Source organism: Sceloporus undulatus, chromosome 2 (genome assembly GCF_019175285.1).
Source record: "Sceloporus undulatus isolate JIND9_A2432 ecotype Alabama chromosome 2, SceUnd_v1.1, whole genome shotgun sequence".
In the NCBI taxonomy this organism is placed as follows: domain Eukaryota; kingdom Metazoa; phylum Chordata; class Lepidosauria; order Squamata; family Phrynosomatidae; genus Sceloporus; species Sceloporus undulatus.
The window spans coordinates 28896613-28910801 of NC_056523.1; the positions used below are offsets into that span (position 1 = coordinate 28896613).

General features: G+C 38.6%; 1 protein-coding gene across 13 annotated transcripts in view; it reads right to left on the reverse strand.

Moving 5' to 3' along the window:
* The window catches only part of CADPS (calcium dependent secretion activator), a 466363-nt gene that overhangs the window by 116297 nt on the left and 335877 nt on the right, over window positions 1-14189 (reverse strand). For all 13 annotated transcript variants that reach the window (XM_042450102.1, XM_042450101.1, XM_042450096.1 and 10 more), the window contains one exon: window positions 332-438. In XM_042450102.1, coding sequence (XP_042306036.1) covers window positions 332-438 — 107 coding nt within the window. The remainder of the gene's footprint in view (window positions 1-331; window positions 439-14189) is intronic.

The window sequence follows — 14189 nt, forward strand, 5'->3', positions numbered from 1 at the left end:
GGAAATCTTAGATGAAATGTTAAGGCTCAAATGGTCCCTAAGAAGAAGAAATGGTGAGAATCTTATCCATCATGAACTGCTTTCGTTAAGTTAAACTGAGCTAGCATGTGAGTGGTGCTTAAATACAGTGGCCCTTGTATTTGAATAAGTCTTTTAATGATATTTCCCTGCAAGATTCTTTTAATAATAGTTGTGTTATTTTGAGGAGACAGTTGTCTTGTCTTGTTCAATGTTCACCTTATAGTATAAAGAACTAGAAGTGCAATACAGACAGGATCATATTTGCTTCAGTAGGTGCCTGCTCAGAAAAATGTAGAGGACTGCTGCTCACCTCTGCATGATGCTCTTCATTCTGTTGCAGAACTTCAATAACCAATTCCGCCAAGCGAATTGTATCTTCTAGCTTTTTGGCAGGTGTGACTAACCGACCTACATTTTCTGTAGTACAAGAACTTGAATTAAAATGGAGTGAGATAAGACAGGCTCAATGTAAGGCCAATAGATTAGATGGTTAATCAAATAAAACAAACAAAAAACAAAACAATAATTATAATTTAAAAAATCTACAACATGCAAGGGTTAAAATGCTGTGTAGTTAGTATTGAGCAAACCATAAAGCCATGTCTGTTGTTCTACTATGCAAACAATGCTCCAGTTTTGAATTTTATATGTGGTACAAATTGTTTTCCATTGTACATCACATAAGAGGTAACTGAAACTGAGAATTCACATTTTCTAGAGACAGACCCATAGTATTATTTGCTTGGAGAATATGTGAATACACAGTATAGTTTGTCTGGTTGATATTAAACAGCATTGTAATTTTGCGGTTTATATATCCTGTTCTAGAAATCAGTAATGTTGACCACTGCCTTTAAGATATGATATCAGTGGATCTTCAACATCTTAACTCTAAATTTGCAAGAGCAGGTGCTCTCTGCAATCTTTTATTCTCATTTATGCACTCTCTACAGTAGAAAGTAGTTTCTCTTTAGAACAGCAAATGGCCTTTTCATACAGGAACACATATGCAACATGTCAACACGTGCACTGACAATAATGGAAAAAGAAATTTACTGTATTCTGACGTATAAGACTACTTTTTAACCCAGGAAAATCTTCTCAAAAGTCGGGGGTTGTCTTATACGCCGAGTGTCGTCTTATAGGGTGGGTGCTGAAACTTCCGAGCTGGACTGGAGAATCTGTGGTTGCCGCATATGGTAGGGGGAGCTCAAAATGGCCGCGGCTGCATCCCCTCCATATGTGGCAACCATATGAAAGCAGGAAGGGAGGCGCTGTACAAGTACTGTAGAATAAAATCTTGGAGACAGGGAGGGCTGGGCAGGCAGGGAGAGCTGACCAATGCAAGGAGGCTTTGCATACAACAAGTTTTCCTGCTAAGTACCTGCATGTCATAAACATTTGAATTAAAATTACCATGTTGAAATCAAATCTGATTTTTAAAAGTTTTATTTGGTGTGCGTTGGAAGAGGGGTAGTCTTATACAGTGAGTATACCCCAAATGCTATATTTTAACTGGAAAAGTTGGGGGTCGTCTTATATGCCCAGTCGTCTTATACACTGGAAAATACGGTATTTTACTCCAGTGTACTTTCATGGGAATACAAAGAGGTAGGGCCTTTGTTCACATCCTCCAAAATCTAAATGCAAATTCAGGTATACATAAGGGATGAGTGAATCATTTTACTTGTAGTCAGTATTACTCTCATATGTGTTCAGCAATAGAGCCATTTGTTCTATAGTTTTTGAAATATAAATGTATTTTCATATTTAAATACTTATTTCTAAGTCCATTTTATCTTTGGGTATGTATTTTAAATGAATTTTGAGATGAGAACACTACATGCAAGTGCTCAAGAACTGCAGAATGTTGTGGATGACAAGGTTTCATCTGCCTCTTAAGACTAGAAATTCTGCATCATACTGGAATTCAAAAATATGGAATTCCTCAAGCATTCCTATAACACAGTATAATCAGATGTAAATGATTGCCTGTGGAGTAGGGCAGGCTAGCTCTGGGAATCCAGTAGCTTATTTACACCTTTTGGAGCTCACCAATGCAGTATCCCCACTTCAGTAAGATCAGATTTGACCCAGTTTGTTTCTAATTTTGTAAAACTACTTTAGGGCAGGTTTTTTATTTCCAGCTAGGTGGATCCAGGAGGGTCCCATAAGCCACATGATCCCCACCTGGGCTGTAAAGCACCAAAATGTTGGGTCTTGCAGCAGTAATAGTATGTTTTAAAGGGTATGAATAATGCTACAATCTGTGCTTTTTTCTCATAACAGCACTGCATGAAGTGGCAACACATTTATGCTGAATCTTCAGGGTCAATGGGAGATTTGGGAAAGCGTGAAATATTTGACAAAGAACACCTACGGTATCATATGCAATGGATGACATTACACTTCTTGTGGTGTGCACTTAAGTCATTTCTAATATATAGTGACCCTAAGGTGAACCAATCACAGGTTTTCTTGGCAAGATTTGTTCCAAGATTTTGTCTTTGCGTTACTCTGAGGCTGAGAGAGTATGACTTGCCCAAGGTCATCTGGTAGATTTCCATGGCTGAGCAAGGACATTAGTTCTTTAAATAGTGGATGACACTTTTTGTGAATTCTATATTAAAGGCACAAAAGAAGAGTCCTCCTTTGCATGTGACTGCCTATACAAAGCTCACTAAGCGTCAGCCACACTCAATGGCTAGTTCAGATATAATGGCATATTAGATAGAAAATGGATGTTGTGACTATATGCTCCTTCTTATCTGCTTATTTCATTTTGAATACTTCTGGGATTTTAAATCCTTACTTTTCCATTATATTTACAGTGGGCCCTTGTTATCCGTTGGAGTTTGGTTCCAGGACCCCTCATAGATACCAAAATCCATGTATGCTCAAGTCCCATTCAATACAATGACAGAGAAACATATTATCTTTTATACAAAATGGAATTTCTATACTGTAAAAGTATTTTCAAGCCATATATGCTTGAATCTATGGATAAAAAAAATCAGTGGATAAGGAGGGCTGACTGTAAATTGGTAAACTATGGTTTAATCTGTGTTTACTAGCCAGGATTAGGAATGGAAAGAATACTTTAAAAAAAATTTTAATGGCTGAAAACTATGCTTTTTAAGTACTGAGAAACACTGATGAGAAGAATCCTGGACCTATGAGAATCTTTGTAGTTCAGGGCTTATTCTGCACAAAATCACTTGCAGTTGTTTTGTGTATAAGATAGCATTTTCTCTGCAGAAAATAATAATCAGAATAAACTGGTGATTTATTCTCTGCAAAACTTGCATGTAGTTCATCTGTAGGCAGAGCCACGGTTCCGCGTCCACATGCTGGATGCCGTGGCTCCGTCCCTTCATGCCATGATGCCGCGTGCCCTTCTAGACAGTGTGCGGCATCTAGATGATGCAGCACCAAAAGGGCATCACAAAGCTGCGCTGCTGCAGCTGTGACATCCTTTAGAAGACACAAAATGGAGCCCTTTTGGCAACTCCTTTTTGTGCTCTCTAGAAGCCAGATTGGGGCCACGCACCGATCCAGCCAGTAATGGGGTGGCTGCAGACCACCCCTTGGGGCGGTCTGTATAGCCCCTTAGTGAAGAATTAGACCATATCCAGTTTGTGAAGCCAGGGTATGGTCTAGTGCTGTACACTGCATATTAAATCACAGTTTTCTGATTCCGATGTAATAGGAAACTGATTTAACAGACTGTAATAGAAACACCAAAAATGATATGTGGAGGAGGAGGGGGTCACCAAAGATCATTTCCTAATAAACAATGGTTTATTAGGAAATAAGATCAAGATCCTCACATCTGTACTGGGCAACATTTGCTCGGTTAAAAGCAAAAACAGGACTAATTTACACATTTATTATTCTTGCACAGATTTAACCTGAACATTATGAGTAGTCCCATTTGTAATTTTTTACTAGAAAAATGTTGGACCTGACAGACCTCATTTTTTGGTCTTTCTTCCTTTCTTTGAAAGCAATGTTGGTCCAAAAAGGCATAGGTAGGCCTTCTGGCCTTCATGGGAAAAACAGGTATTCAATTTGTTCTTATCTTCATTATTTCACAGGCTTGCAACCACTAAGTAGCAACATTTGCTCAAAAGGAAACACATCTAAAGGAGATTGTGGTCCTCAAGTCTGTGCTGCACTGGTATTGAGTTGTAGCATATGTGAAACTGCAATTAAGAGAGTGTGTCTATTTAGCAATATTTGCCAATTCTCCTTCTCCCCTTCAATTCTAGAAAGCTGTTTTGCAGAGGTAATGAGGGGGCATCATCTTCTCACTTCCTGTAGCAGGGCTCTCCTTTGGATCTTGGTCTCTTCTGTTAATTGAAGAAGCTGCTTTCTTCATAAAAGGGACACTCTGGATTCACTTTTCAGGTTGGAATAAAGATAGATGTTCTAACAGTCAAACATATGGCAATACTGTGTTGAGTGAGGCAGCTATTTAGGTTGATGTTGCCACACTCACCACATTGCATTTATGGAGAGCCTGAACCACTGCATATTTAAAATGCAAGAATCTGTCACTAGTTAAAATGTGAAGGTCTCCTTCTCCAGCTTTATTTTCTTTCCAATATGTTGTGGAATGCATTCTTCAAGGTGAACAAACTGATTTATTAGAGGTATGAGTAAATAACTGGAGCACTGGTCAACAAAACAACATACTGCTTCATATTGTCATACATTATTTAAATCATAAAGATTCACATATCTCATGCAAAATGTTATGCAACAATAATGTTATTTTGTGCTGACGTTGATATTTGAAAATGTTGCATACGTTAGACATTGCTAGACAAAAAATGTGGACGTTTGGAAACCAATGCCATTTCTAGAAGCGCTGCATTAGAGATTTCTTTATTGCAAGCCTACAGTAGAGACTAGCTTCCTAAAATCTAAACTACATTGAATTAATCAGGAAAAAAGGCTAAGCTAGAATAGAATTGAATAAAAGAAACTATTACAGTACTTGGTGTTTGCTTAGGTATGCCTTTCAGCATCTGATTTATCATGTTAGTCTGCATTTGAATGGATGGAGAGGGCCCAGCTGGGGGCTTGGGCACTGAAGATCGAGCTGTTTGTGAATGATGTAGAGAGACAGCAAAAGTAAAGACACACATGACTTTATAAACAGTGACAAAGAAGATGAAAACTTACAACAAAAAGTAAGCAGAAATGATAAAAGTACAAATGGAATAGCTGCTGTTTTGCTTATTGTCAACTCAAGTACTAAACAATTATGACAACAAACATTTTTCTGAAGTTGACAGATTCCACTATGCTACAAGAATTCACAATCTAAGACATTTAAAATTCAGTGCAAATGCTAATTCTTATTTCATGTAGCCAAGTGCAAAAAGCAGGATTTTAGTACAATCAATTAGTTGTTGGATTAAAAAACCCCACAACTTTCATCTGCATGTGTCAAATACGAAAGAGCATTGCCTGTCGTTTGCACTCACACAGGCGCAAGAAATATTGCCTGCTATAGTTTTCTTCTAGATACTCTGCTCCATTAACTGAAAAAAGAGGGAACCACAAGAATGAATTGCTTTGCAAAGTGTGGTGCAAAATTACAACACCATTTTCACCTAAAAAGACAGCTATACAACATTCTTTGTGTAATTTAAATATGTATTCAAATCTCTCCCTAAAATGTGTGGTTTCCAATTGTTTCCAGCTCATTATTTTCCACTTGGAATTCTAGTAGCTTTTATATTCTTGGTTGAATCATATATAAAACTTGCCAGTTCTATCAAATATGTTACTTTGTTATTCCAAATGTTAGAATACTGCAAATCAGGACTTGACCCATCTGTCACATAGTTTGTGGTATCAGCCTGGGGTATATATATATATATATATATATATGAATATGTGCGCACACAGCAACAAATTCTATATGATAAATGTACAGTACTAATCTCTTAGTTTCTGTTAAAGACCAATATTTTAATAGCCAAAGAACTTATCTGAACAATGCTATCTGTAAGGAGTCTGGCATATTTATCTGAATGATTTGATGCCAGAAGCCCTTTTCTTTTTGCTTGTATTTATATGAAACTGTAAAGAGAGATAGAGACTCTCTACTGTCTGTACACTTAATGAAAGAGGATTCCTGGTTTATTATAATTTATTATGAAAGTGTTGTGAATAGTGTAAGAGAATGTCAGATCAGGGATATACAAAGGCTTGTCCCTATAAAATAGGTTGCCACATTCCTCATTACTTCTAGGCAGGACTTCCATACAGACTTGGATTACCTGAATTCCACTGAAGTGAAGAAGGTTTAAGCAGCTTTGTGTGAAGGATCACACAGTCTTTACCAATCTTAGTTAAGTAATCTTAATTAACACAACTAAAACAACAGACTCCCTCCCTACTTCTCTTCAAATAATTAATAATAACCTCCAGACTCTAGGCAAGAATAGATTGCACGCACTCTTAGACAAACTAAGCAAAGGAAGGCATAGTCATGTTTGGTGTTCATGCTATTTTTCACAAGGATTTTTTTTCTAACCATGTTTTGTATGATTACTTCTTCACTGAATTGCATTATCACTGGATAATGGGTTATTTTGAGTTACTTTTAGAGTATATGCTTTTCTCATATTAAGTCATGAGTTCCTGCCACTTTAGTAGGAAAACTGGGAAAAACTGCAGCCCTCTAAAACTAGTTAGACTGGGACACCCAACAACCCTACTCGGAACAGTCAATGGTGAGCAATATTAGGAATTCAACAGCAACCATACTCAAACAATATCTGGGGGAATGCATTTTGACCACCCTGCCTTAGAGAATGGCTACTAGTTAGTATTGTTCCTATATCTGTATACTACACTCCTTGAAAATATGCACTATAACATTTATTTGTTATGTTCTGTTGAACCTGTAGAACCCCTCCCTCACACAAGGATAATACACACCTTTATTCCCTAGGTCCAACATCTATGAGCTTTTTGGCCTTGTTCCCTCCCCACATTTCTGTACATTGACGCTTTACATATGCAATCTCTTCCTACCAAAGGGAACCATGCATGATTGAGTTCAGAGGAAACAACTTTAAACCCTTGTCTTGAGCAATAGGTGTGAAATGTATTGATCTTGTGGGGAAAGCAATAATAATAATAATGATAAACAATAGGAAGGAGAATTTCTGTTTAGAGCAGACAACATGTGAAATAGACCAGCAAGGTCAGGGGCTGGAGCTTTTGCAGGAAGAGCTTCCCAGTCACTTCCAAGTTAAACTCTCTGTATAATGAGTAAAAACTCATGTTATTACAAGGCAGTTGAAAGTAGGAAGAGCAGAAAGCAGTGACATCATCTCAGGAACTGTATTTCTTTTCAATCCTTTTCATCATGACCTTCTGGCCACAGAATTGATTGGAACCCCTCTCCTTCCTCTGTAAGACCTTAAAGCGTTGAAGTTCTCATTTCAGAATTACCCTCTAAAACTCTCTTGGAGAGAATGGAAAAGAGATGTACTGGGGATGAAGCAGTGAGCAGATGCCCTCTACCTAGAGGACATGGATCTATTGGTGCTACAGTTCCATTTCCCCAGCACACCCATCCACTCACCATGGAAAAACATTTAGACTAGTAGCAGAGCTTGCCTAAATCAATTCTATTTTTTCTTGTTGTTGTATGCTTTCAAGCTGCTTCCAACTCCTAGTGACCCAAAGGCCAACTTATCATGGGTTTTTGTTTTGGCAAGATATGTTCAGAGGGGACTTGCCTTTGCCTTCCTCTGAGGCTGAGAGAATGTGACATGTACAAGGTCACCCACCCAGTGGGTTTCTATAGCTGAGCGGGGATTCAAACCCTGGTCTTCAGAGTCATAGTCCAGTACTCAAACCAGTACACTATGCTTCTTCCTGAATTGCCTTCCATTGCTCACTTATTTTTCCCATAGGGATAAACAGACAGAGGGATAGATTCCTTGAAGAGGTAGTGAGAAGAATAAAAATCAGTTGTGCTGTTATGTGCGCCCAGCTAGCAAGAGGGGTTGGGATTGTAGGTTCTGATACTAAACCATTTCACCATACTCCTTCCCTGGGGACTGCAACCTTAGTCTAATTTCTCATGGGCCAAGGAAGGGAAGAAGGGAACAAGCAAAACTATATAACTTTTGGCCTCATGTTAAACAGATTATTTCTTATGTAAATCAAAGCATGAGCTGAACGTGGCTTTACAACAGGTAATGTTAATGAATTGTTTAAATTAGAGTTCATTAAGTGCAAAATTCAGAGGTGGCTGGGGCCAAAATTGGTATGTGTGTGTCCCATTCCTTTGGAGGACCTGTGTGAGTGGAAATTTCTTGTCTCTCAGTTTGCCCTTGTGCAATGTATTAATTGTGTGTTATTAAAAGTATCTGAGTTTTAAATGCTGGGAGAGCTTTAAGAGATTAAGGTCTAGTCTGCACTGCAGAAATGATGAAGTTTGACATAGCTTTAACTGTCATGGCTCCATACTATGTAATACTGGGATCTATACTTTACTGTGGTACCAGAGCTCTCTGACAGGGAAGGCTAAATATCTTACAAAACTACAAATCCTAGAATTCCATAGCATTGAGCCGTGGCAGTTAGAGCAGCATCAAACTGCATTACTTCTTCAGTGCATATTAGGTCTTAGAAGTAGGGGATTTTTCCGAGCTGCATATGACTGCTATGAAGTCCAGATTTAAAAAAAACAACAACCAAATTTAGACCTCTATCTGAAATAATCTAAAGCAAGCTTGAGAAATCTCACCCATCTCTGCTATGTATTAATTATGAACTGGTAGATGAGAGGACTACAACATCAGCAGCTCAGTCTGAACAACAGAACAGTAGCTAGTATTAGGCATTCTTAAACACTGACTTAGTAATGGGGATTTCCTTTTGATAATTATTGATTTGAATTTAATCATTTGTGTTATCTTTTTATTATTGAATTGTTATGAAATTACTATTATGATGATGATTTACTATGTATTGCTATGTTATATTGTTTTATTATTTTCATGTTTGTTGTTATTGTTTTGTATTATCCCCACTGTTGTAAGCCGCCTGGATCCCCAGTGAATGGGCGGGATATAAATTAATCCTATTATTATTATTATTATTATTATTATTATTATTATTAAAGCTATCAAGCCAGCTTTTCTGAACCTCTGAGAGAGAGGCTTCCCATTTCTTACTCAGATCTGCCTACACATACTAGTTCTAGTTCTATAAGATGCTTTGGTGATCATTTCATACTGGTCCCTGAAGTATTTTGCAAATCTCTGTAAATGGCCTCAATTGGATTTAAAACAGGACAGGAAAGTCAGCATAAGAACTAGGAAGCACAATGTTCTCATTATTTCCACATATGAACAGAAGATCAGACAAAAGGTCTACCTCCCATTGTTGTGCCCTAGTAGATGTTATTCAGAAACATGCTGTTTCTGACCCTGGAGGTGGAATATAGAATCATTGGTATCCTCCATGAATTTGTCTAATCCATTTTTAAAGCTGTCTAAGTTGTTCAGCTTAAGGTCACCATAAGTTGGAAATGACTTGACAGCACATAACACACACACACTGAGTTGGTACTCATCAGCATATACATAAAACCATAAATTTGTGCTGGCCAAATGGCTGTAATAAAGTTTGTTGTTATAAATCCATAAATTAACCATGAGCTGTATGAGTGCCAGTCCTTTTGTGGGGTCAGTCCTCAACATTCCCACTATTCAGTTTAATTTGAGGATCTGGGTTCCAGCAGAGAGAGTGAGAATCTTTTTTAACTTTTCTCACTTTTTCCATGACATGCAAAATTTTATACACTGCTATCAAGATGAGAGGGAGACCCAATACCAAAACCAGTTAGATGGGGTGAGGAGAGACAGAGACAAGAATGCATCTGTGACAACATGCTGTGATATTTTGAGAAAGCTCAGCCCATATAGCTAGCTATGTGTACATTTATCTACAGCTGTATCAAGTGTGGGTGAGTTATTTCAATATAGGGTCAATTTTCTGCCCCTCAGGATCACAGTAGCAATAGCAATAGCAAGTACATCTCTATACCACTTAAGCACTCCCTAAATGGTTTACAGTGTGTAAGCTAATTGCCCCCAACAAGCTGGGTACTCATTTTAGTGACTTATGGAAATATGCCAGGCTGAGTCAACCCTGAGCCCCTGGCTGATATTGTATTCACAACCTTGTGATTTGTGACTGAGTGAGTGGCTGCAGTACAGGCATTTAACCACTGCACCACCAGGGCTCCCTAGACTATGTGACCCTCTCCAACAAAACTGGAAGTGGCTGAAAGTCCATTTCTGTTGTTCGTACTTCTGTGCATTATTTTAAAGGACAATTACCACTCCTTGAAGATTCCAGGTCTGGCAATTCTCCTGTTTGGGTTGTTTGTTTGTATGTAGAAGGTCTAGAGGTGGGGGGAGGGAGGACCTGGAAGAGGCAAGAAGGCTGCAAAAACAGGCATTGGAGCCACAGACTGGTCAGGAGTTATGTGTTCCCCAATCCTATCTGGCTGTCCACCTACCTACCTAAAAATATTTAGTCAAAAATACACAATGACATCTAGTGAGCTTTCAACAACAGCAAACCTCGCAAAAGGTTACCATTCTCCAGCCCTCATCATGCACTAGTAAATTATGTCACATAAAACTTCCATGGAGCATATGTAATACAATTTTTAATATGATCTATTCCCACCCAGTTGCACTGTCTGGCATGTAACAGAGTGATATTTTCTCAAAGGGTATTAAAGCCAGAGGACAAGTAGACTCATGAGACAGAGCAGCTAAGCTGCACAGCAAGCCCCGCAGTAACCCAACTCTGCACCAGCTTTAAATGTGTTTCGGGCACTACAACTTGCCAGAAGCTGCAATTTCCTGTCAGCTGGTAGAAACCTAGACACCTACAGTGACCCAAAAGAAAAATTTATTTCAGAACCAATTGGTGTTTAAATTCTCCAACTGTCAAACATGCTTGGCATGTGCAACTTCAGTTCTGGTCTGTGTGTGCGTGTGTGTGTGTGTGAGCGCGCATGAGTTGATTGGTGTTGTGGCCACAAAGTAGAAAAATGGGGAATGAAGGGAAAGAAAAAAAGAAAAGAGAAAAATAGAGAGCTAGGTAGATAGGCAGAAAGATCAGCAGTTCAATAGAACAATATAAGATAAAATGCCTATTGCAGCTGAACCTTTAAAGTTGTTTTTAAACGATAAAACACCTGACCTAAAGGTTGGATTTTGGTTGTCTTCAGATTTAACTATAGTGGTTTCCATCTACTCTTTAAAAATTATGAGTAAAAACTAGAAAAAGTATTTTTTGAAAGAGATCAGGAAGGATCTGTGCATATTTCCCTGCATCTCTCCAGCAGGCACCACAATAGTAATTAAAATCCCCCTGCTGATTCCTTGCTGACGCCAGCAAGTGCATATAGATGGCTCTTGCCAAACACTGGCAGGAGACTTAATTGCTTCATGCTATGTTATAAAGGCAATGGATAGCAGGAGGAACACTAACTCAGCCTTTTGTAAAAGTCTAGGTTCCAAGACCATCCTTATTGCATTTAGGATAATGTTAGCAGCATTTTGTAAAAAGGAAAAAAAAAGATTGTGCCTTTTAATTATGCCTATATAAACAGACCTCATTTCCTAGGGCTGATTTACACTAACAGCTGGGCTCCATTTGAGTATTTTGGAATAGCACAGGACTGGCTGGCGGGTGCATTGATGGAGGGGCAGTGCTCACGCAGAGGTCTGTGTGAACTGGCATCTTCATATAGGACATATGTGTGCAACTACTGTGACATACCCTACTGCAGAAGCTCTAAAATTGTCACCATGATCCTAGGAATCATGGTAGCTGAGGAGACAACCTCACACAAAAGCAAATGAGCAAGCCTGCTTGTCTACAGCCCTGCAGAGCATTAAGATGCTCAAATAATCACTCTATTTCATTTGCAAATGTTACAAAAGAGGACAATACTCCATATGGTCACTTGGAAAAGCACTCTTAAGATGCTAGCAGTACTAGAAAATGTAACTGTCATATGGAATCTTATTCACAGTATATAGATTGCTAATTTTGCCTCACCTCTGGACATTTCTTGATGATGACAGTATATAGTGGGCCCTTGGTATCCACTGGGATTTTGTTCCAGGGTCCCCCATAGATACCAAAATCCATGGATGCTCAAGTCCCATTAAATATAGTGGCAGAGTAAAATGGTGTCCCTCTTATAAAATAGCAAAATCAAGGTTTTTGGAAATGTACACTTCTAAAAATATATTTTCAAGCTGTGGATGACTGAATCCATGGATGATTGAATCCGTGGATGCAGAATCCCTGGATATGGAGGGCCAACTGTACTTGTAATAATGTTCTCTCCAATAAATAAGGCATAACTAACTGATAGTAAAGCTGTAACTTAAAGAAGGATAATTTTACTCCTTCTGTATTGTAACTAAAGGCCCAAACAGACAGGTCAAAATAAAGCTGCTTTGGGTCACTTTGTAGGCATGCTGCTTAAATGATGCATGTGTTCTAAGAGGCTGGAAGCCGCACCAAAGCCACACTCCAGTCTTAAGGACTGGAGTGCAGCTTTGGTGCATCTTTTGGCCTCTTAAGATTGAGTGTGTCATTTAAACAGCATACCTCCAAAGTGACCTGAAGCAGCTTTATTTTGGCCTGTCTGTACAGGCCCAAACTTTTTATTTGAGAGTGAACTTTGTACCACTTGCCAGTAGCTTGTAGCCTGGGTTTTTAAACAGGAAACAAAATCATTTAGTTTTGACTAACAGAATGTAGTCGTTTTTAGAAACTGAAACTGACAGTAACTTAACAATGTTGCAACTCTTTTAACTATAACTGTAAGTTTGCAAGCTCTGGTTTGGAACATCATCACACAGTTGCTAGTATAAAATAAGTCTTTCTTTGATGCTTTCTAGTAATCTATGTATTCAGAAATCCCACTACAAAAAGTCTCACATATCTATTATTGTTGCTGACCCTGGACAGGAAAAGAACATTTGGACACGGCCTACTGCTCAAGTTGTTGTTGTTGTTGTTGTTGTTGTTTTTGTTTTTGTTGTGTGCCTTCAAATTATTTTAGATTTATGGTGACCCTGACCATATCACAGGGGTTTTTGAGGCTGAGAGTGTATGACTCACTACACCAAGATGTCACAAACCTTAGCTCTGGGGAAATTGGGAAGCTGGAATTTCATACTTGGAATTTCAATGCATCAGTTGAAAGACTGAGAGTTCTGAACCAGATGCACAAATATTCTGGTATAAGGCAGCTCCCTATGTTCCTATAGGGGTCCCTCAGCTATTCAAAAACTTATTCCTGCTCTCTACTCTCTTCCATTTGGTGCAGCCATATGCTGATGCCATTCTTCCTTTGAACAACAGAGCAATTATGCTGATTTATAATGCACTGCACTACATCATGTATGTCTGATTACAGAACATGGTGTCAGTAGCAAGAACAAGCTGCTGATTTGCAAACCCAAGGGTGGTCATGGTCAGTTGAGTACTGAGTTGAGTATCTTTATACTATAAACATTTGTTTAATCACATTTCATTTCCTTCACCATTTAATGTGCAAGTAGTCATTTGCAAATAATCAACACCTCTCCAAAATAAAATACATTCTTTTACCAAATCAGTTTAAGACTATATAAGGAGTGCTTACATACTGCATTAGTACATAGTATATGCTGGTATACTAAGGTTGTTAGTCCTTCCAGAATCTCTTTAATTAAGTACCAGCGCCGATTCTAGGGTTATGGACTGCGTGGCAACTGCATGGTCTGTAACCCTAGAATGTACAGGTGGCATAACAATAATAAATAAATAATAAAATCTTTATTTATATCCCGCCCTTCCAGAAAGATCAGGGCGGCTTACAATATGCAACAAGTGCAACAAATACAGGTTAAAAACATAAAACATCCACAATACACAATCTAAAAACAATAACAAAGGCCCCGTTAGCCCATCCTCATGGCCACGGAAGAGGAGGGAGGCCCACAGGATATTTAATCGGGGAATGCCTGCTTGAATAGGAAGGTTTTGAGGTCCTTCCTAAATTGGGCCAGGGTGGTAGATGAGCGGAGCTCCGTGGGCAGCGT